The sequence below is a fragment of the Sesamum indicum genome, linkage group LG7 (assembly GCF_026168435.1).
Source record: "Sesamum indicum cultivar Baizhima isolate 11 linkage group LG7, ASM2616843v1, whole genome shotgun sequence".
NCBI classification, from domain to species: Eukaryota; Viridiplantae; Streptophyta; class Magnoliopsida; order Lamiales; family Pedaliaceae; genus Sesamum; species Sesamum indicum.
Window position 1 is genome coordinate 14,128,072 of NC_142663.1, and position 19,908 is coordinate 14,147,979.

At 36.4% G+C, this 19,908-nt stretch overlaps 4 protein-coding genes and 1 pseudogene across 5 annotated transcripts; 1 reads left to right on the forward strand and 4 right to left on the reverse strand.

Moving 5' to 3' along the window:
- The first annotated feature begins 1,921 nt into the window (after nt 1-1,921).
- On the forward strand, nt 1,922-3,626 carry LOC105179277 (transcription factor bHLH118 pseudogene; annotated as a pseudogene). The gene is made up of 3 exons (XR_016066317.1): nt 1,922-2,134; nt 2,248-2,583; nt 3,531-3,626. The product of XR_016066317.1 is annotated as a transcription factor bHLH118 pseudogene (transcript).
- Nucleotides 3,627-4,844: 1,218 nt separating this feature from the next.
- Nucleotides 4,845-7,543, reverse strand: LOC105179242 (cytochrome P450 704C1). The gene is made up of 6 exons (XM_088882705.1): nt 7,190-7,543; nt 6,876-7,091; nt 6,233-6,511; nt 5,785-6,123; nt 5,451-5,651; nt 4,845-5,357 (listed from the first exon to the last, which is right to left on the reverse strand). Exons 1-6 carry the CDS (start codon nt 7,541-7,543, stop codon nt 5,172-5,174), a joined length of 1,575 nt encoding a protein of 524 aa, XP_088738831.1. The 3' UTR covers nt 4,845-5,171.
- A 31-nt stretch (nt 7,544-7,574) lies between these two features.
- LOC105179241 (pentatricopeptide repeat-containing protein At5g43790) lies at nt 7,575-10,302 on the reverse strand. The gene is made up of 2 exons (XM_011102844.3): nt 8,431-10,302; nt 7,575-7,710 (listed from the first exon to the last, which is right to left on the reverse strand). Exons 1-2 carry the CDS (start codon nt 10,059-10,061, stop codon nt 7,674-7,676), a joined length of 1,668 nt encoding a protein of 555 aa, XP_011101146.2. The 5' UTR covers nt 10,062-10,302; the 3' UTR covers nt 7,575-7,673.
- Nucleotides 10,303-10,600: 298 nt separating this feature from the next.
- LOC105179240 (mitochondrial metalloendopeptidase OMA1) lies at nt 10,601-13,337 on the reverse strand. Its single transcript, XM_011102843.3, has 3 exons — nt 12,135-13,337; nt 11,907-12,055; nt 10,601-11,121 (listed from the first exon to the last, which is right to left on the reverse strand). The coding sequence occupies exons 1-3, from the start codon at nt 13,065-13,067 to the stop codon at nt 10,872-10,874; spliced, it is 1,332 nt and encodes a 443-aa protein (XP_011101145.1). The 5' UTR covers nt 13,068-13,337; the 3' UTR covers nt 10,601-10,871.
- A 1,411-nt stretch (nt 13,338-14,748) lies between these two features.
- LOC105179239 (DEAD-box ATP-dependent RNA helicase 7) lies at nt 14,749-19,704 on the reverse strand. Its single transcript, XM_011102842.3, has 14 exons — nt 19,044-19,704; nt 18,448-18,582; nt 18,164-18,304; nt 17,960-18,071; nt 17,666-17,736; nt 17,397-17,551; nt 17,153-17,264; nt 16,755-16,856; nt 16,620-16,680; nt 16,362-16,530; nt 16,183-16,279; nt 16,003-16,097; nt 15,403-15,536; nt 14,749-15,251 (listed from the first exon to the last, which is right to left on the reverse strand). The coding sequence occupies exons 1-14, from the start codon at nt 19,551-19,553 to the stop codon at nt 15,040-15,042; spliced, it is 2,106 nt and encodes a 701-aa protein (XP_011101144.1). The 5' UTR covers nt 19,554-19,704; the 3' UTR covers nt 14,749-15,039.
- Between the last annotated feature and the right edge of the window lie 204 nt (nt 19,705-19,908).

Below are 19,908 nucleotides of genomic sequence, written 5' to 3' on the forward strand. Positions count from 1 at the left end.
AGACTCGGTCTTATATATATGGTCGTATTAATCTAAATTTTTGAAGGGCAAATTCATTTTTTATGAAGAATTTGAGTGAGATGATTTTGAATTAATTGGGAAAGAAAATATAAGTAATTAAAAGCAAATTTAATTTCCTCTACTGGATTCAGACAGGCCCGTCGGCTTCACGTGGACGTGGCCGACCTCCTTTGTTGTTTGCAGATTGCGATGGCCCAATATCTCTCTCTCTCTAATGTAATCGTTGCTAGTCATGAGGACTTGAAATCCAACGTCTTTAATTTGAAGATTAATATATAGTTATGTTATAACCCAAACAGAGTTGTCTTAAGTTCGATCTGCAGGTCTTGTCATGTGTTCTATGAATTATGATTGGGTTAATGCATTTTTTTTTTCCAACCAATATATTAATATAATTAAGAATAGTAATAAATTATATTGATTTCATCAATATATTAATATGACTAAGATAGTAACATTATAATAATTCAATAGCTGATCACATAAAGTGAGACAAATACTCACATATCTAATGGTACTCGAAACCATAACTTGGTCCTAAAGTTACTCTATCTACACATTTAGTTTTTTTTTTTTAAAAAAAATTTAGTATTGAACATTTCACATTTAGTCCTTTTTTGACAAATTCAATCTTTTATTGACAAATTTGGTCCGAACGATCTGTAATTATAGGATCAAAAATGAGATATACTCCAGTGTGAAGGGATCAAAATTACCAACATATAACTAAATTTGCCAGAAAATGATAATGTGATATGTTCAAGATTAAAATTTACAAAAAAAAACTTACATATATGCAAATCGAGTAAGTTAAATGACCAAAAGTGCTAACGACCTAAAATTAGAAGACAAAAAATGTAATCTTGCCTAAATTATTTTTGGATTCCTTCTCAAGTTTCAAGTAGCTGGAGACGTGTTCTGGTTATTCTTAATTTACTTTCAAGTGCTTCTGCTCCATCATATAACTAAGAACAATAACGAAACAAATTATAATAAACTTATATAAAGTGAAACAAACATCTAAACGTCAATAACAATTGAACCTATAACCTCGAACATGTTCATATGACTTCATTTTTAACCACTAAACTAGCACGTACATTATGGGTAAAATCTTGTACTTGCTTGTTATCACTTTGCAGAAGAGCTGAGGCGCATGATCAAATCATCTCTTTAAGGATATACTAAGATCACAACATCTTAATTAATTATTATATATATTATCTGCCTGATCCTAATTTTAATTAAACCTATATATATATATATATATATAGGATTTCATGAGTACTGGAGTGATCGTCACATCATTAAGAAGATTCAGATCTGCAATATGGCCCTTTTGTAATATGATTCCATTGCAATATCTTCATAAACAAAGATAATGGAAGATTTTTGTCCCCACCTAGCTATTCTTTTCTAATTAATTACGGAAAAATTAGATGTCGACAATACACATAAATATATTTAAATTTAAATACATTCACATTTGTAAGTTCAAATTATTATTAATTAATACTTTTATCATATTTGAAGTGCAGTAATATTTGAAACATTAATTAATTATTGTAATTCTCTTATGAGTAAGTGGGAAAACAACCTTGTCTAGCTCTAGCCGCTGCAGTTGTACAGAAACACAGTGGAGAGAAAAAAAAAAAAAAAAAAAAAGACAAAACATGCATGGTGGGGACAAGCTAGTTCTATATCCTTGTTTTACAAGATACATTGCAGATCTCAACCCTAACCTACCATATCTCTTCCCATTACAAACCCTAATATCGAAATCTCAAGAAAAAACAACTTTCCAAGATCCTTTCAAGACTATATGTTTCCTTCTCAAGAACCAAATCACAGTAACTCGACCGGACATGATTTGATAGTTCAGTGTCATGATGACGGTCTCATGGGAGCTGGCGTAAATCCCACCACATCGACAAGCAACGGAAGGCCGAGGCTGAGGCCGGCCCCATCTAGGGTTCATGAAGAAGAGACGAATATTGGAGTTATTAATGTAAGAAAATATGTGCATAGGGAAAATGAGAGGCAAAGGAGGCAAGAAATGGCTAATCTTTGCGGCTCTCTTCGAACCCTTCTTCCTCCTGAATACATCACGAAGGTGAGTAATTAATCCTCATTTCATGCTTGGATCTTGATGAGTTTTGCTATCTCCTAGGTTAGCAATTACCCTAAATTAATTATGGGTTATAATATGCATTCTTGGTCATTTAGGGCAAGCGATCGATGCCGGATCTGATGCAGCAGGCTGCCAACTACATAAAATACATGCGGAAAAACATACAACAATTGAAAACCCGGAAAGATGAGCTGATCATGAGGAAAGGAGTGAATTCGGACAACATTAGTCGAGAAAACCTGCCTAATAATTGTGTCAGAGTAAATCCTTGTCCTGGTGGAGTGGAGATTCTGATCGACACTAGCTTTGAAGACGGACAAGGGTTTCCTCTTTCAAGAGTACTCAAAGAATTGCGTCAAACAGGGTTGGATGTTGTCAGCTGTGTTTCCACAAGAGCAAATCAGAAGACACTTCATAGAATCCAGTCCGAGGTATATAGTTGATGTGGAATTATAGCTAGGGTTCTATGGTATCCTCAAGTTTTATTTAGAGAGAGAGAGAGAGAAGATTAATTTAAAAAAAATATATCAGGGGATAATTTTAATAATATTATTTTTAATTATATATATTTAGTGACACAAATTTTAATTTTATCACATTAATTAATAATAAATTTATAGTTATGATATAGTCATAATTATTTTTAAGAAAATTATCATTGACAAAAATTATGCATAAAGTTGTCATTGAAAATAATCAATAATACATGTATAATAACAACCTAGTAACAATAACTATTTGTTGTCATTAATTATATTTGTATTATCACTTATATATTATAAATATGTCACTAATTATTTATAGTGACAACTTTATTCATAATTTTTGTAACTGATAACTATATTTGACAAAATCAAAAAACTATTGTCACTTAATAATATACACTTTTAGTGATCATAACTTTAATATTATCACATGATATTCTATCACTAATATTTTATTTTATTTTAGTGAGTAAAATATCAAAAAAGAGAAAAAAAACAAAAGAGAGGAAAGGATAAATTACAACAAACTCTTCTGGAGTTTAACATAATTACGAATAACCCTAGTTATTTGAAAAAATTATCAATACCTCTGATTTGAACAGTCATGCAACATGCTTAATTGACAAGCGTATTAATTTGTTATTCATCGAAATGTTTATAGTGATCAAACTTTATACACAACTTTTCATTGCTAGCGATGAGTTTGATACAATAATTGTCGTTATTAAGATTACGAAAATAATTATTTTGACAAAATAAATTAATGTATATAAACATAGATAATATTTTATTATAATATCACATCAAAGGGGACTTTTTTGGTGTTGATATTCTGCCTGTTTTTTTAGACGTGTACTGAATATATTGTCTGCAATGCATGGATTGTCCTGCAGGCCAGACGTACTTACAGTTCCGAGGATCTTGCAGCGCTGCGAGAAAGATTGAGCCAATTGCCAATTCTCTGACTACTACTTGTACGTACGTAGACCATGCATTGTAATATATTTTCTCCAGGCTTAATAGAAATTGCTGTTAAGACTTTTTCTCATGATTAATTGCTCATCGTACTACTAGGTTTAACTCTGTCTGGATTCCTTTTCAGCAAATGTTTTTGGGGAAAATGTGTTGCAAAGATGATCTCGTGGAATATGTAACAACAATAATGAACAATTGGTTCATAATATTTCATTTCAAAAATCAACATATCTCGTAAACGGAAAAAAGAAGAATATGGGTGTTGGAGAATCGACCATACTACTCAAAGTTTTGTCTCTTGCATCTACTTTCTTTTCATATTTTCTGCAAATGTTAACGATTTTGTCAAAACGAGGCTAATATTCCTCTTTAATGTTTGCATATTGAAATTTGTTTCGGTTTAATTTTAACATTGTCCATAAATTTAACCTTTTATTTATGTCATATACATACCTCGTACATATCAATCCTTCATACATCATGATCAATTTGGTCAGTGCATTACAGTTATTGCAATAGAACCGAAAAAGGGGGGAAATAACCAATAGTTACATATGTATGATGCTCTAAAATTGTCTCCATTGGGCATAGACAAAAATTGGAGCAATGATACTAAAATTGTACTTAATTATATGTATTAAATGACAAAAAAGTTAATTTTATCACCATAATGATTTTCATAGTCTTAATACCAACAATTATTGCGTGAGAGCTATCACTAGCCATAATCAATGTCAAGAAATTGTGCATAAATTATCACTTGCCCAATTTTAATTAGTGTGTTATATGTCATATACGTTGACAAACTATATAAATATTCGTTGTCCTTAATTTATCACTAGAGTTGCGTCACAAATTACCAATGGTCACAATTTATACAAGATTTTTTCCACTAATAAGCATTCAAAAATTATGACATGGTCACAATTGTTGTTATTTGATTTAATATATATTTTGAATGATTATTTTAAAATTATTACTAATGTTATTTTTTGCAGTAATCAACGACAAATTTGTACTGTTATATAAGTCCATGTAACAGTGGCAACCTTTTGGTTCATTACTTCTTAATCTTTCATTCTTTTTTTTTTAAATACACGCACACAATACACCCCCAAAATTTGAATCCTTAAAACTCTAGTAAGAGATGTCGAAACTCAAACTGTTGTGTTGTACCTTGCTACTTCTTAATCTTTAGTTACCAAACTTAAGACATGAAATCCGTACATGTATGAACCTGTTAATTGGGCAGATCCAAGAATGGCGCAATTGATACACTTTATATTAGTATCAGGTCACTAAGGAAAGAATATAACTTATTACCAGGATACATGAAAATGCCCGAGGAGAAGAAACATGTCCAAACAAAAACAAAAATCTACATCTTTTTCTTGGTCGACACATCTGATATTCGAGTCTTGGAATATCCGACATGGCCCACCAACCTGAACTGTCAGCCATTAATCCATGACCGAGCGAAGTGAAACTGATCATCCCCACCTCATAATATATATATATATATATATATATATATATATAGTACCAAAAGCTATAGAGTTTTAGTTATGGCGAGGATACGCGTACAGATGCAGTCCATTGTCCATGTGAAGAGTGAACATGGTTCGATAAGTCGCTTCCTTAGCCTCATCGACAAGTTTGAATCTGAAAAAGAAGAGAAGAGTGGCTGCCATGATCTTCATTTGTGTATATGCAAACTCCTTCCCTAAGCAGATTCGAGGCCCAGCCTGAGGGAGTAAATTGCAGTACAACTGTATTAGATAAAAATGTGTAGTTTTCAGATGCTTCTGCAATGGTCTGAAAATGAAAACGAGGCTGACCTGAAAGGCAGTAAATTTAAAAGGGCTTTCAGCTTGGAAAGCACCATTTCCGAGCCATCTTTCAGGGCAAAAAACCTCAGCATCATCTCCCCAAATATATGTCATCCTTCCCATTGCATAGGGCATGTAGGTTATGCCGTCACCTTTTTTTATTTTGTGGCCGTCTGGAAGAATGTCGTCTGCGTTTGAACACTTGCCATCCTGCAGTTAAGGCATAGAAACCGTAAGCAAAACCTATCTGTACATTCTACGAGAAAGACTGTTATATATTCCAAACAGACCTTTTGGTTGATTAATTAGAAGGTTATGGAAGGAAAAAGAATTTCGATATTACCAGAGGAACAGGAGGATATAGTCTGAGAGTCTCCGTCAGAGTTGCATGCAGATACTGCATCCTGTCCAAAGCAGCCTCAGTCAACTTGACAACAAATTCATCAACAGATATTTGATCTTTCACTTCAGTAGCTAATTTCACTTCCCTCACCACCTTTTCTTGAATAAGAGGATGTCTGCATAGCATATAAAAGAACCAAGCAAGAGTGTTGGCAGATGTGTCCTTGCCAGCAATGAGAAAATTGAGAATTATGTCCCTCAAATACTTATCAGTCATGTTCTCTTTATCCTTCTCACTTTCGATCAGAAACCTGGACAGTATGTCTTCTTTTGTTGTACCCTAAAGTGAATAAATTATTACAGAACATAAACAATGGAAATTCGTTCAAAATGAGACTAAAGAGGGGACTGAAAAACAAAGAGTTAAGGTTATTCTTACACATGCTAACCTGTTCATTTCTCATCTGCTCCCTTTTGTGGTGGATCAACATATAAACAAAATTATCAATAACTTTGATGTTGTCCTTCAGATTTCGTTCCAGGCCAATGTTGAAAAACCTTTTAACTTTCCAGAACACATCAACATATCTCCAATATACAATGACATTGGAATCATCGAAGGCTTTGATAAACTGATTACTAGTTTCATCAGAACCAGACAGAGTATCAAGGTCAACCCCAAACCCCACCTTAAACATTGTATCCATTGCAGACTTCATTAGCATATCCTGTAAATAAGAAGTTAAAGTTCCTTTACATATTCTGTAACATAAGATCTTAATCGTAATCTTTTTTAAAACTACAATTCTCATAAAATGTTCAGCTAATCATGTCAATAACAGCTTCTTAAAATATTCATGATTTCTCCTTGGAGGACCATCTGTTATTACTACCGCAGTACGCAGCATACTTCCAAGTTGAGCATAATGTTATGTAACTTTTTATTTAAGAATTCTGTTGTCTCTGTTGACTGTCTAATTTCAGAGAAGAAAAATAGAAAACTTATCCTAACGTCGAAGCAGCCAGCAAACCAGAGAAACCTGTAATAGAGAAAAAAGAAGACAAAACTGGAGTCCAGCCTGATTGAGAGACCTGTAAATCCACCTCTCGACCAGCCAATGCTTCTGAATTAACCTTTAAAGCTAACTTAGCAGCATTAGATCGAAACACGCTGCTGCTAAAGTCTCTCAAGACTTTGGCCGAGAACTCATAACTGGCCAGCTTTCGTTGGTGGCGCCATTTCGTTCCATCCACAGCAAAAATCCCATCACCGAAGAGATCTTTCATTAAATCACAGTTTTTCTCTCCCTAAATGAAAAACGAAATATGAAATTCGGACAATCACAGTGCTCTATTCAATTATTGTCCAATACTCTGTTTAATTATTATCCAACACACTATTTTACCTTGCCATAATTGGGAAAATTGGCCTTCAGGATGTATTCGACATTTAATGGATCCGTAGTGTACACTTCGCTGTGTGACTCCGTGATCAAACGGTAAGTATGGTACCTCCGGGCAAGTGTAACTTGGTAATCAAAAAGTCTGTTGAAGTGTATGAGTTGATTCAACATAGGTCCGGCCACAGGTGGTCGATTGGCATCTGATATCAGTTCTCTGACATAAGTGACAAGTGATGATACCACAAATCCCACCACAAGGTAAAGTGGCAACCCAAGAAGAGTCAGTAGGTAAGATCTTGTAGCAAGAGAAATCATGAGAAGGAAGACAACTGCTAAAACAAAAACAATATTCGCCATCTTAACGCAGTTGCCTGAAACTTGAGAAGTTGACTGGAGGTTTTAGTTACCAAAATAATCTCTCAATATATAATACGTTGCTTTCCCCAAAACCTTGATCCATTTGCTTTACATTGGGAAATCAAAGTGCTTAGGCCAGTATATCTTGGGAAGATACGTCCAAATGCCTAGACGATGAAAAGCTTAAATAAATACGGATGCAGACCCTTTCATAAAATAAATTAGGTATGACAAAAGACAAGACAAAATCATTTCATGCCAAAATCTCAGCTATTCAATTTATTTGTCTTATCTTTGAGCGTTTAAAGAAGGGATAGCTAACTTTTCTGTAGCACTCTTACAAAGGAAGAGCAGAACCATACGGCTTAGCTCCTTTTTTATCCAATGCTGACTATCCCAGAGAAGTTGAGAAGATTTCTTTCATAAAAGCAAACAGGAATTTATTGTAGTTTATATATGGTATACCAATCTCGTCGCCAATTGATGTGGAGAAAAAAGCTTTTTCTACTTTGTATAAGTAGTTTGTACAGTAACGACACTTGTTTATTATAACATTGTATTGATCTAGACACAATTTTATAGGCTTGCCCTAATTTGTCGTTGCATGCTGTAACTGTAAGTGCTATATCTGGACTAACTGATGTGCACAACAAAATGCAAATATCTCTTGTACTCTCACATGAACTCTTCTAAAGAAAACAAAACACAATATGAGAGACAAAGGTACCAGGCTTAAGTTCCATATTCTTGAATTCTGGTGCATGGTTGGCCGCATTGGCATTATTGTTCCAATATCTCAAATGAATGTGGCTAACACAAGATAAATGTTGCTTAAGAGCAAGACACAGACCTTCATGCGCCCATAATTTTCATTCTTAAATGATTACCTGATGATACTGCCTATATTCCTTTCTATTTTCATCTCATTACTTAATAACATCAATACACTCTGTAAGGCTTCCATCAGCATCTCAGGTGATCCTTTCACTGAAAATTCGTAGACAATGCCATCAACTTCAATCATGCTGGAACCCGGAACTGACTTCCTTATATCTTGGTCTTTCATCAAAGATCTAACTCTCTTCTGATCATCAAATCTACCAGATTTGGCGTATAAATCACACAATATAATGTAGAAAGCATGGTTGTCAGGTTCTAGATCAATCAAGTACCGAGCTATGTTTTCTCCTAATTTAATATTTCCATGCAATTGACAGGCTCCAAGTAGTGCACCCCAAACAAAAACATCTGGCTTCATTGGCATAGTTCTAATAAGCTCTTCGGCCTCAATGAAAAGCCCAGCTCGACCAAGTATATCAATCATGCAAGCATAATGTTGGACCTGGGGCTCAATACAGTGAACATGTCTCATCATATCAAAGCACCGACGACCTTTCTCCACAAGACCTGAGTGAGCACAGGCAGACAACAGTCCTACAAACGTCACAGCATTAGGCCTCACTCCCACTGCTTCCATCTCTTTGAAAAGCTCAAAGGCCTCATTCCCATACCCATGAAGTGCTAACACTGAAATCATGGCCGTCCATGCCAAAACATCCTTATTGGGCATCCCCTTGAAAACCTCATACGCTCTATCAACACAACCACATTTCCCATACATGTCCACCAAAGCTGTCCTTATCACCATATCACATTCCATCCCACTTCTTTCCAAGTAACTATGCACCCACTTTCCTTGATCAATGGCACCAAGAGCAGCACAAGCCGAAAGTGCACTTGCCACCGTTATTTTGTCTGGGCAGACTGTATCCTCTGTATCAGCTGCAATTTGCATTTCATGAAAAATATCTAAAGCCTCCTTCGCTCTTCCCCCTTGAACTAAACCCGTGATCACCGAGTTCCAAGTAATAATATTTCTCCTCTCCTTCATTTCCCTAAATAAAGCCAATGCCTCATCAAGCTCGCCACCTCTCAAACACCCTACAATCATCGTATTCCAAGAAACCACATCCCTGTTGGACATTCCATCGAACACCCTCCTTGCATCCTCTAAAATCCCACACTCCGAATACAAACTTATCAAAGCATTCTGCACGTAAACATCGTCTTCATATCCAAACTTCAATGCATGGACATGGATGCTCCGACCAGTGAACCAATCAACTCTTTTCGAGCATTCCTTCAGCATAAAGGGGAAAGTTATACAATCAGGTACCAGACCACTACCCAGCATCTCTTTGTACAAAAATAAGGACTGACACGATCTAGGGTCCTTTATTTTCGTCGCATTTGCTCTGATCATGGCGTTATATACAAAAAGACTCGGGTTTGGAATTAGATTGAAGATTTTCTTGGCGTGGTGGAGAGAGACTGGTGACTCGGAGACGGTGCAGAGGTAGAAAAAGAGGCGAGAGATGAGAAAAGATCGATCATTTGGGGATAAATATGGTGATACTACGACGTGGGAATGGATTTGATTGAGCTCCCTGATGTTCTTGCAGTTGTGTATCAAGCTTGCAATAGTATTCTTGAGATGCAGCCTTTGAGATTCAATCATTTGAAGGCAAATCTTTTGTTTCCAATCATCAAATTCTGAGTGCACTTAGGAATCAATGTTCGGCACTATGATCATAGCACATTCACGAAGATTGGTGAAAGATTCTATCCCACTTCGACAATAATTATATTTCACCAAGCTCTCATTTCAACCAATTCAACCGTTTAAAAACTTTTTCTTTAATTATGATGTTAAGATTTAAAATTTCTGGACCAGACAATTTAGAACCCATATAGAAATCATGAAACAATGGAGTTAGTGCGTTTCTTGGCTAATTTATTTAGATAGTTCTAACCAAAACCAACCATGTGACTCTATCTGACAGAGTTATCAATAATAACTGATTCAATGTGACAGGATCTAATTCTAACATAAATTTTTCGAGCTGTAGTTACATGCATTCTTCGACATTTTCATGAAAATCATTGCAAACTTATCGATGCTCAACTGTGTTAACAGAGAAGTCTTAATTTGTGGTGAGAACACAAGCTATAGACAACATTCAGGCCAGCTTCCATAGTACACCAGGCAGGCCATGATGCCAAAAACTGGAATGCTTACCAAAAAAGTAGTTTCGTTTCATTCGTTACAGACTTGAATACACTAGTAGGTAGCAGCAACAAAGCAAATACAATTCATAGGATGCTCCCCCGTATTTCAGATTTTTAAGGCTGTCAGTGAGAGAGGAGCCAGAGAAACATTGATAAAAGTCAAGGAATCATTGGAAAACAGAGTCCTTATCATCTGTTAGTTGATAACCAAACTTGTCTGAATGGAAGAAGTGCAGTTGCTTTGAGTATAGAGAGAAAGTTAAAGGAAGCCCTCGACTCCACGCCCCGCTTGTACCTCCCTGTATATGGTGAGGGCCTCTTCCATGACTTTAGCTTGAGCAAGAACTTGAGCTCTCTTCTTCCCAGAAGGATGAGTGGCAAGATAATCTTGCAGTGCTGAATTACCTGTGATTCTTCCCAACTTCTCATAGACTTGGGGAGCCACTCGGGGATCGTAGCCTGCAGAAGCAACCAACAGTAGGCCAATGTAATCTGCTTCCATCTCCATCCTGGGAAGTAGAAGAAAACAATCAATTGAAGCCGGATGATCACTAAATGATAAATAAAACACAGCATCAACGTAGCGGAACATCATAATGGGAAAAACAAAAGGATTGACTACAAATGGCCTTCCAGGGAGTTATTATAATTAGTTATTAGTCCCCTCCCCTTAGGAGTTAGGATTACCATACTTCCTCTCCCAAGCTTGTAATGTTTATCAAGCAACCCATTCCATTGAACGGGAGTAGTTTCTAGGAATTTGATGGGATTTTAATATTCAAATTTAAAAAATATAATCACCACCACCACCGCCACCACCACAACAACAGCACCACTATCACCACCACCACCACAACAACAACAATAATAATAACAATAACAATCATTGACGTAAAGCAGGCAATCTAACAGAGCCTCAGAGGTGAACTAATAAGATCAGAACAATATAGGATGATATCCCTGCCAGAAGAATTTGCCAGAATCAAGAAATTTACTTGCTTCATATCTGCCAGTGGGAAACTTTTACTTAATTCGTAATTGCCAATTACTTGATCTCAAAAGGTAGAGAGTAGGAAAGAAAGGAAGAAGTGTCTGTGTCTCACAATGAAATCCAAAAAAGAGAAAAGAAAGAAGATCAGCAGCACTACATCAAGGAGACGAACCATATGCAAATAAACTTTGTCAGACAGATGAAGCCATTATTCGTTCTAACAAAGCAATGGCTTTATGCATTCAACCACAGCCCACCATAGAAAATTCGCGCATAACAAAAACTGAATAACATTATTTTTACCTCCGAGAAAAAGGGAGCCTCAGGAAGAGATTCGACATGGTATTGACAATATCAGGCATGAAAAATTGGTATAGTATCAACTGTAATATGGTCAGCCAAAGGTTTTTAGAGATTTGTTCTGCAGAGTGCCTTGCGACAACATGACCAACCTATCAAACAAAAAATCAAAATTTAACTCAGAGATATTTCCACCAAAGCTGAAAATCTAATAGAAAATCCAATGCACACCTCATGGCCAATAACAGTTGCAATCTCAGCATCCGCTCTAAAATGATTAAGCAATCCGGTGAAAACAACAATCTTCCCACCAGGCAAACAGAAGGCATTGATCACAGGCTCATTAACCACAATAACCTCCCACTTCAATCCCTCTAAATGCCCCGTCTGAGATACCATCCCCTTTTCTTGACCTTTTTTCCTACTCTTTTGAACCCACTGATCATCTAGGATTTCATCCTCCTTGCGCCACTTATCTTCACCATGCCATTGCTCCTCCTCAAGACTCCTATCACTCAATGCCTTAATTGTCTCATGTTCATGAGCCTCAATAGGCAATCCAACGCTTTCTGGTGAGTACCTAATATCACTCCAAACCTGCTCTTTTCTCAATCCTTTATGCAAAGCCTCAATTATATCCTGTGATATCCTTTGAACCCTAATACTTTCAGGGTGAAGAGGTGGCAGAATTTTCCCTTTAAACTGTTTCTTGAGCTGATTAAATTGGGTCTCTCCCAGCTCTTTTTCAAGATTTCTTGACAAAAGAACAAAATGGGTTCTTTTTGTGTAAGGGACAGTCTCCAAATTCCCAAAATACACAGTAATCACAACTCCAGAACCAACCAAAACTATTGCTAACACATTTTTTGGATTCTGAATCCACCGTTTGTACCCTCTGGGCCTAAAGTGGTAAACCTGGTTCCTATCCACATAGTAAAACCTCTTTGCCCCATCAAGAAAAGGGCTCCTCCAAACATTCTGGAGAGCTGAGTTCCTGAAAATTGGTTGAGAGAACTCAGAAATTCTTGACTTGGGCCTGAAAGAAGTGTATAGACTGTTTCCTGAAATCGATTCTTGAATGGGGTTTCTGAGCGCAGCAATCTTTGAACAGTAGCAACGGAAAGCATCAGAAATGAATGTTGATGATCTTCTGTACCATCCCATGATGTTAACCAATCAAAGAATATATCTTTATGGATGAACTACAGCTAAACATGATCAAGAAAACATTTTTCTAAGATGGGAAGATCAAAGAAACAGCGCAAAAATAGATGAAAAAACCCTGAAAAGAAACAAAGATGAAATACCAAAAAAGGAAAGAAAGAATAAGAAAGGGAATGGGATGTGGGGGCTACAGCCAAGTTCCAGCAGGATTGGGCATTGGGATCTCTGGAGAGTCGGAGACGTCTCCGGAAGCAGTCTGAATGTTTGGGGAAATTGCATTTTTAGTTTTATATGATGGGTTGTGTTTGTATTTTTTATATTGTAATTACGAACTTAATATATTTAGTCTTATCAAATAAATATTGTAGTATTTTTTGTCTTTTAAAATAAAAATTTAGTATATTTAGTTTTAGAGGACAAAATTATAGCACATTTAATTCCACAAAATGTAAACAACTTTATTATCCTATAAAACCAAATCTGCCACAATTTTATATACTATGGATGAAATATGCTATAATTTTATTTTATATGACAAATATTGTTACAATATTTATTTTGTGGGACTAAATGTACTAAAGTCCATAAATGTTGAGACCACAATTGTAAAACACCCTATCATATTGGACTAAAAATACAATTTTTCAGTTTTATAAATGTATATAAAAATTTATTAAGCGATATTAGGACTTTTTTTCCACCTCATTATTTTAATGTACTTAATAAATTTAGAGATAAATAACAACGAGCATCCATGAAATTTAATATAATTACAAAAACCTCTCATTATTTAAAAAATTATATAAATATCCTCTTATATTTGATGAAATTCTGTAATTTTTTTTGAAAAATTACAAATAAAATTATAAAACTTTAAAAAAATAAATGAAATTATAATTTTAAATCCACAATGACATTTTGGTTAATTTACCATAAAAAAATAGACGAAAACGTAAAAGAGACTAGTAGATTGGACTAATTGTTATATTGCGATCAAAATTACGGGTATCAATAATTTTTTAAATAATGGGACATATATGTAATTTTATGAAAGCTCGTTGTAATTTATTCTAAATAAATTATAAAATGAGATAAAAAATATATATATATATATAAAGAAAAAAAAGAGAGATTATTACTATTTACATATTTAGTTATAGGTATTTATACAAATTACTTCTTTTTTTTGGTAATTACTCATTATTTATATAAATAATATTAACGTTTTTAGGAAAAATATACAAGTACGAAGGGTGTAAATATATTCATCCCTATAAGAAAAATATAAAAACATTAAATTAGGGAGAGGTGAGAGTAAACCCCGAGAAAAGGAAAAAACACTTGATCTTGTTCTTTCAGATGGGAATTAATTTAATCATTTCATTTAGAATGTGCTGCGCTGCCTACACCGCACATAATAATTGCATTTGACTTGAATCATTTGTTGGAGTAGAACTCGAAATAAAAAAGGCCAGATAGCTTTTGACACTTTTAAATCCACCCCCAAGATGTCAAAATTCCACCGGTTTCGCCATCAGTTCAATATGTTAGTTTTGCTATTAGTACAAATTTTCAGGAGAAAACGAAAATTTCCACGCAACACAAACTATGAACAAGCATCACCAACAAGCCACAAATTCCTGTAAAGAACTTTGCCTTCAACTAGACTGCAACGATATAATTGAAGAGTTAATCTCTCTACATTTTCATTTTCCAATGAATAAGAACAACACGAGGAGAGTATTTGAACCTCTCCAATAATTAATGATATACTAATCGTAGAGTCATAAAACAAAACATGGCAATGCAAATGGAAAAAAGAAAAATAATGGGAAACCTAAATTCCTCCTAAGGGGAATACAAAATCAAAACAAAATTAAACACTTCCATCAACACCAAAATTTATATGCCCCTTGGGCATTGGCTGCTATGCCGTATCTGTCAAATGGTTGGGGTTTTTCAAAAGTTAGCTTCACCATCTGCGGTTGTTACTGCCGCGACCTCTTCCTCCACCAGGACCTTTAAAGAATCCACCTCTCCCTCCTCCTCTTCCTCCAGAAAACCTCCGGTCACCACGCCCACCACCACCACCTCCTCCAAATCTCCCTCGTGACTGCTCTCTTTCTTGCAGTCGTGGCAATGATTTTACAACTTCTAAGCTTACCCCAGCTGCATTTTCCTGGCCTGCAGCTCAAAAATACAGTAAAGATTCATACTCATCTCAGACTTTGTTTTTTCAAGATTATTTATGAAGATGTGCAGCAATCACAAAGCTAAGTACCATGCCAATACTATGCAGGAAGAAAACGCAAAACACATATTGACATGAACTCACCTGCAAGGAAAGTGTCCAGATCTTGTGCAGCCACATCAAAAACAGCGCCCTTCCCATCAGCTGTTAAAGCAAGACCCTTAATTGACTCAACTTTATCTTCAGGTAAAAACCTCCGCAGAACTCCATAAGCAAAGCTGGCAAGTAACCATATTAAGAGATAAAATAAAAAAAGAAAAGGCATAGAACAATGCAATAGACATAAACAGAGAAACATCTCAAGAATATCACCATATACCTCTCATAGTGAATAATAGTCTGCATTATTGTTCATCAAAAGCAAGCATACAATGTATGAATGTACAGCCTTCTTAAATTGAAATGTACAACTTGAAGCACTGAACTACTTCATAATGCAACTTGTACAACTTAGAATACAAAACTACTTCATAATGCAACTAATTCCAGAAAAATTTATAGACCAACCCCATTACTAATAGGTTTTTGTCCTGTCCAACAGTGCATGTTGAGGATGACAGTGGGTAATATTGTACTTTTTTCATAGACATCTTTCATATTTCATGAGCAAAAACATTTCACCTCATGTCCCAGCAAATTCAGTATACGGATATATGTAAAATAACCAGTGTTTAAAGAACTCACGATGGCGTGTAAACGGGCCTTCCGCACTCCAGGAGTACAGTAACATAATTCTCCATTGAAGTCAGAAGTGAGCGACTCTTGATCTCGGTGTAGCCCTGCAAAGCATAGAGACAAAACCATGGTTCAACTCCTATGTCAAACAGTGCTTCCAACCAAAACCAATATAAGACAAAAACTTACAGCAGCCTTTGCCAGTGCCTTTGCAAGCAGGTCTGCTGGGGACAACTCAGACGAGTCCAATAGCTCTTGTGCAGCAGCCTTGAATACCGGAATGACACTGCAAGTTTCAGAGCTGACTATGAATATATTGTGTTCCACAAGCAACAGCATTTAAGCATAAATTAGCATATAATTTATACCTATCAGAGATCTCATTAATTTTTTCTGCAGCTTCAGCACCAGCAGCTTTAGCTATATCAGCTGGCTGTGGAGCAGATATATGTTCAAACTTCACGCCAGATTCTCTTTCTATCTTAGAGAAATTTGACTTCCTTGGATCATAAAGCATGACAGCAACACCAGTTTTCCCTGACAGAAGCAGCAAACAGTTCATTCATCAATGAACTTGAGCAATATTTTACTTCCAATCCAAAGAATCTTTAACACCAACAACTTACCAGCTCTTCCTGTTCTTCCAGACCGATGGATGTATGCCTCTACATCACGAGGTGGCTCACACTAAGGAAAACAAACATGTCATGGTAAGCAAAACATACAGAAAAAGAAGAAGGATAGTCATTGATATAACATACCTGAATTATTAACTGGACATCATCAATATCCAATCCTCGGGCTGCTACATTTGTAGCAACAAGTGTTGAAAATTTGCCAGATCTGAATCCAGAGAGTGTGACCTGAAAGCATCAGGTGTAGGATTTGAAGATATTTGCTCAACTTTAGGTAAGGTCAACTTACACATAATGCAGCAATGGATTTAAGAATGCCATTGAATCAGAATTCCACATGCAATCAACAGATTATAGAAATGAGGCGCATCCATCCAACAGAATAAGATAATGACTTATGCGCATGACAGCATTGACTCACAACAGCAGACAGGTTTTTTTTTTTTTTTGGGGGGGGGGGGGGCAGTATTACTCTTCCACAAAGAAAAGTAATGAACATGTGAGTGAACTTAAAAGAATCTTACCTCACGTGTAGCCTGTTGTATGTCCCCATGCAAAGCACGTGCTCCAGGAAGTACTCCAGCAAGTGTAGAAGCAGAATCCTTTGTCTCCGTGAAAATAATAGTGCGGCCTCCACTGGATTGATATCCATGGAAACGAGCAAGTGAACAACAACACAACAAGGCAAAACACACAAGAGATTTCCAAATGACAAAGTAAAAAATTTGAAAATTATTCATTTAATTGCAGCGTCAGAGGCAAACGAACCTACTATAGCAGCGAATGATATCAGGAATAAGCTGGGTTCTTGCAGAAACAGAACAGGGAAGAACAATATGCCTGACGTTGGTGCTGGCTTTCATTTTCTCATTACCAACAAGGTCAGCTGTTTTTTTATCTGGTTTTAAGAACTTAGCAGATATCTGGCATTATAAAACAAAGTTTTATTCAGATGAAGAAAGGAAAATTATACAAAGGGATGATCTACATTCAGGATTAGAACAGTACAAGATACTTCTGGTAAAGCAAAAACATACATGCTTAACCCAATCCGGCAAAGTGGCACTGAAAAGAAGAGTCTGAACTTTGCTAGCATCCTCTACCTTGCCTTCAGAATCAATAATGGAAAATTCATAAAAAAACCAGTTAATAAGCATTTGACACTAAGGTTCATCAAAGACAAACAAGGAACCATGAGGTCACACCCCAGGATATCATTCGGCTATCAAAGATAGATGAATGCAAACGGTATCATTAAGCAGAAACAGAACAGAAACATGACAAAATTGGAGCAACAGCAAGCTCATGAAAGCCTCCATTGATATACATACCCAGAATAAGTTCAACATCTTCAACAAAACCCATCCTCAACATTTCATCGGCTTCATCAAGTACTCGGAACTTTAGTGATCTGAAGTCAAGGTTACCCCTCTCTATGTGATCCTGCACAATTAATTCCAAACTCCAAAGTAAGAATATATTGTGCACTTAAACATCAAAAGGAGAAGGTCAAAGTTCAAAAAGAGAAACCAGACCTTAATGCGACCAGGAGTGCCAACTACAATATCAACGCCTCTTTTCAATTGAATCTGTTGTGGCTGATAAGGAGAACCTCCATACAGGCAACAAGAATTTAACCCTAACGCTCCACCATAGACTTCAAAGTCAGCAAACACCTATGACAATATGAACAACGAAACATGGGAAAGAACAGAAATAAGACAAAAAGAAAAGTGGGAGGAAACAAATACTTGAATGGTTTTCAAAAACCCAAAAGTGGGAATTCACATGCAATAATACTTCGAACAAAACTATATACCTGCGTGGCCAATTCCCTAGTGGGTAAAAGCACGAGAACACTAGGTGCCCTTCCATATCCAGTCTTACGTGATGCTTTCGCGGGCCCATTTGTCAATGATTCCAATATAGGTAACACAAAAGCCAATGTTTTACCCTGTTAGAAATCCAAAAGACAGAAATAGAGAAGTCACTCAACATAGCTAAACACTGAAAGAGAAAAAAGGATGCCCCATTATCAGAGGAACTTCTAGATGACCAATGATACCCAACATGTTTTGTACTAAAAATCTTATGGAGTTAAAACGGCTGACAGAACTTGGCATCTGTGTGTAACTTCCACACCATTCGGCCAGTTTTCACCATGATAAATTTCTCCACTAACGACCTAGATCATAGTTTACCCAATTCCTAATGAACTATATTTCTGCAATACAAATAAACTCTCAACTGCCGATCCACAGAGTACAATCACACAAACAAGCATAAGCAACTGAAATATAACCTCTCAACTCCAACAACACAAGAAAACCCTAATTGGAATTTTTCACGCAACCAACAAATTTACGAAAAGTATAAAACAGGTAACAAAATCCCAATTAACAGAAAAATCCTAACCTGACCAGTGCGCGCCCTCCCAACCAAATCCGAACCATCAAGAATCATACCAAAAGTCATTGCCTGAATCGGGAACAAGGATTCAATCCCCTTGGACTTTAAAGCCTCCCTCAACGGCACCGAAATACGGAAATTCGACAGAGCATTTGGATTCTCTTCTTTCTCTTCCTCATCTTCCTCCTCAAACTTCATCTTCTTTTTCTTCTTACCCATACTGTTCATGGGCTCCCCCAACTCGGAGCTGGTCTCGCTCCTCTCATCCTCGTTATCCTCGCCGTCAATTTCCAACGCCTTTCGCTTCTTCTCTTTCCTCTTTTTGAGCAGGGTATTGGAATTAGAATCGTCGGGGTCAGGCTCCGAGGTAAGTTTAGTCTTTTTGCTGGACTTCTTCTCTTTCTTGATCTTTTTCTCAGCGGGGTTAGCGTCCACCGCCATTTCCGCAGATTCAGCTTTCTTCATACTCTTCTTCTTCTCAGAGGATTGAGATTCAGCTACAACAACCGACGGCATGTCAATCTACGGATATATAATAAAACCCACTTCCGTGTCGATAGATCGCGCGTATGTATATACTCGGGAAGAGGGGTTGGGTATCCTCTGCCGCTCCTAAGAAAGTTATGGCAGCTATACACAGGGAACAGCAGAAAAGAAAGAGGAGGAGAAAGGGTTTAGGGTTTCCAATTTTATAGGCAATGGTGGCGGAGGGATCTGGAGCCGTTGGATGAAAACCGTGCCCGATCTCCAACTGGTGACCGTCGGATTCTTATAATGGTGGCGGAGTCTAGTCTAATTCTGTGGTGCGGGAGTTTTCCCTATGTTAACGGGCAGTAATGCAATTGGGCCGGAGAGATTGGGTTGGATCTAA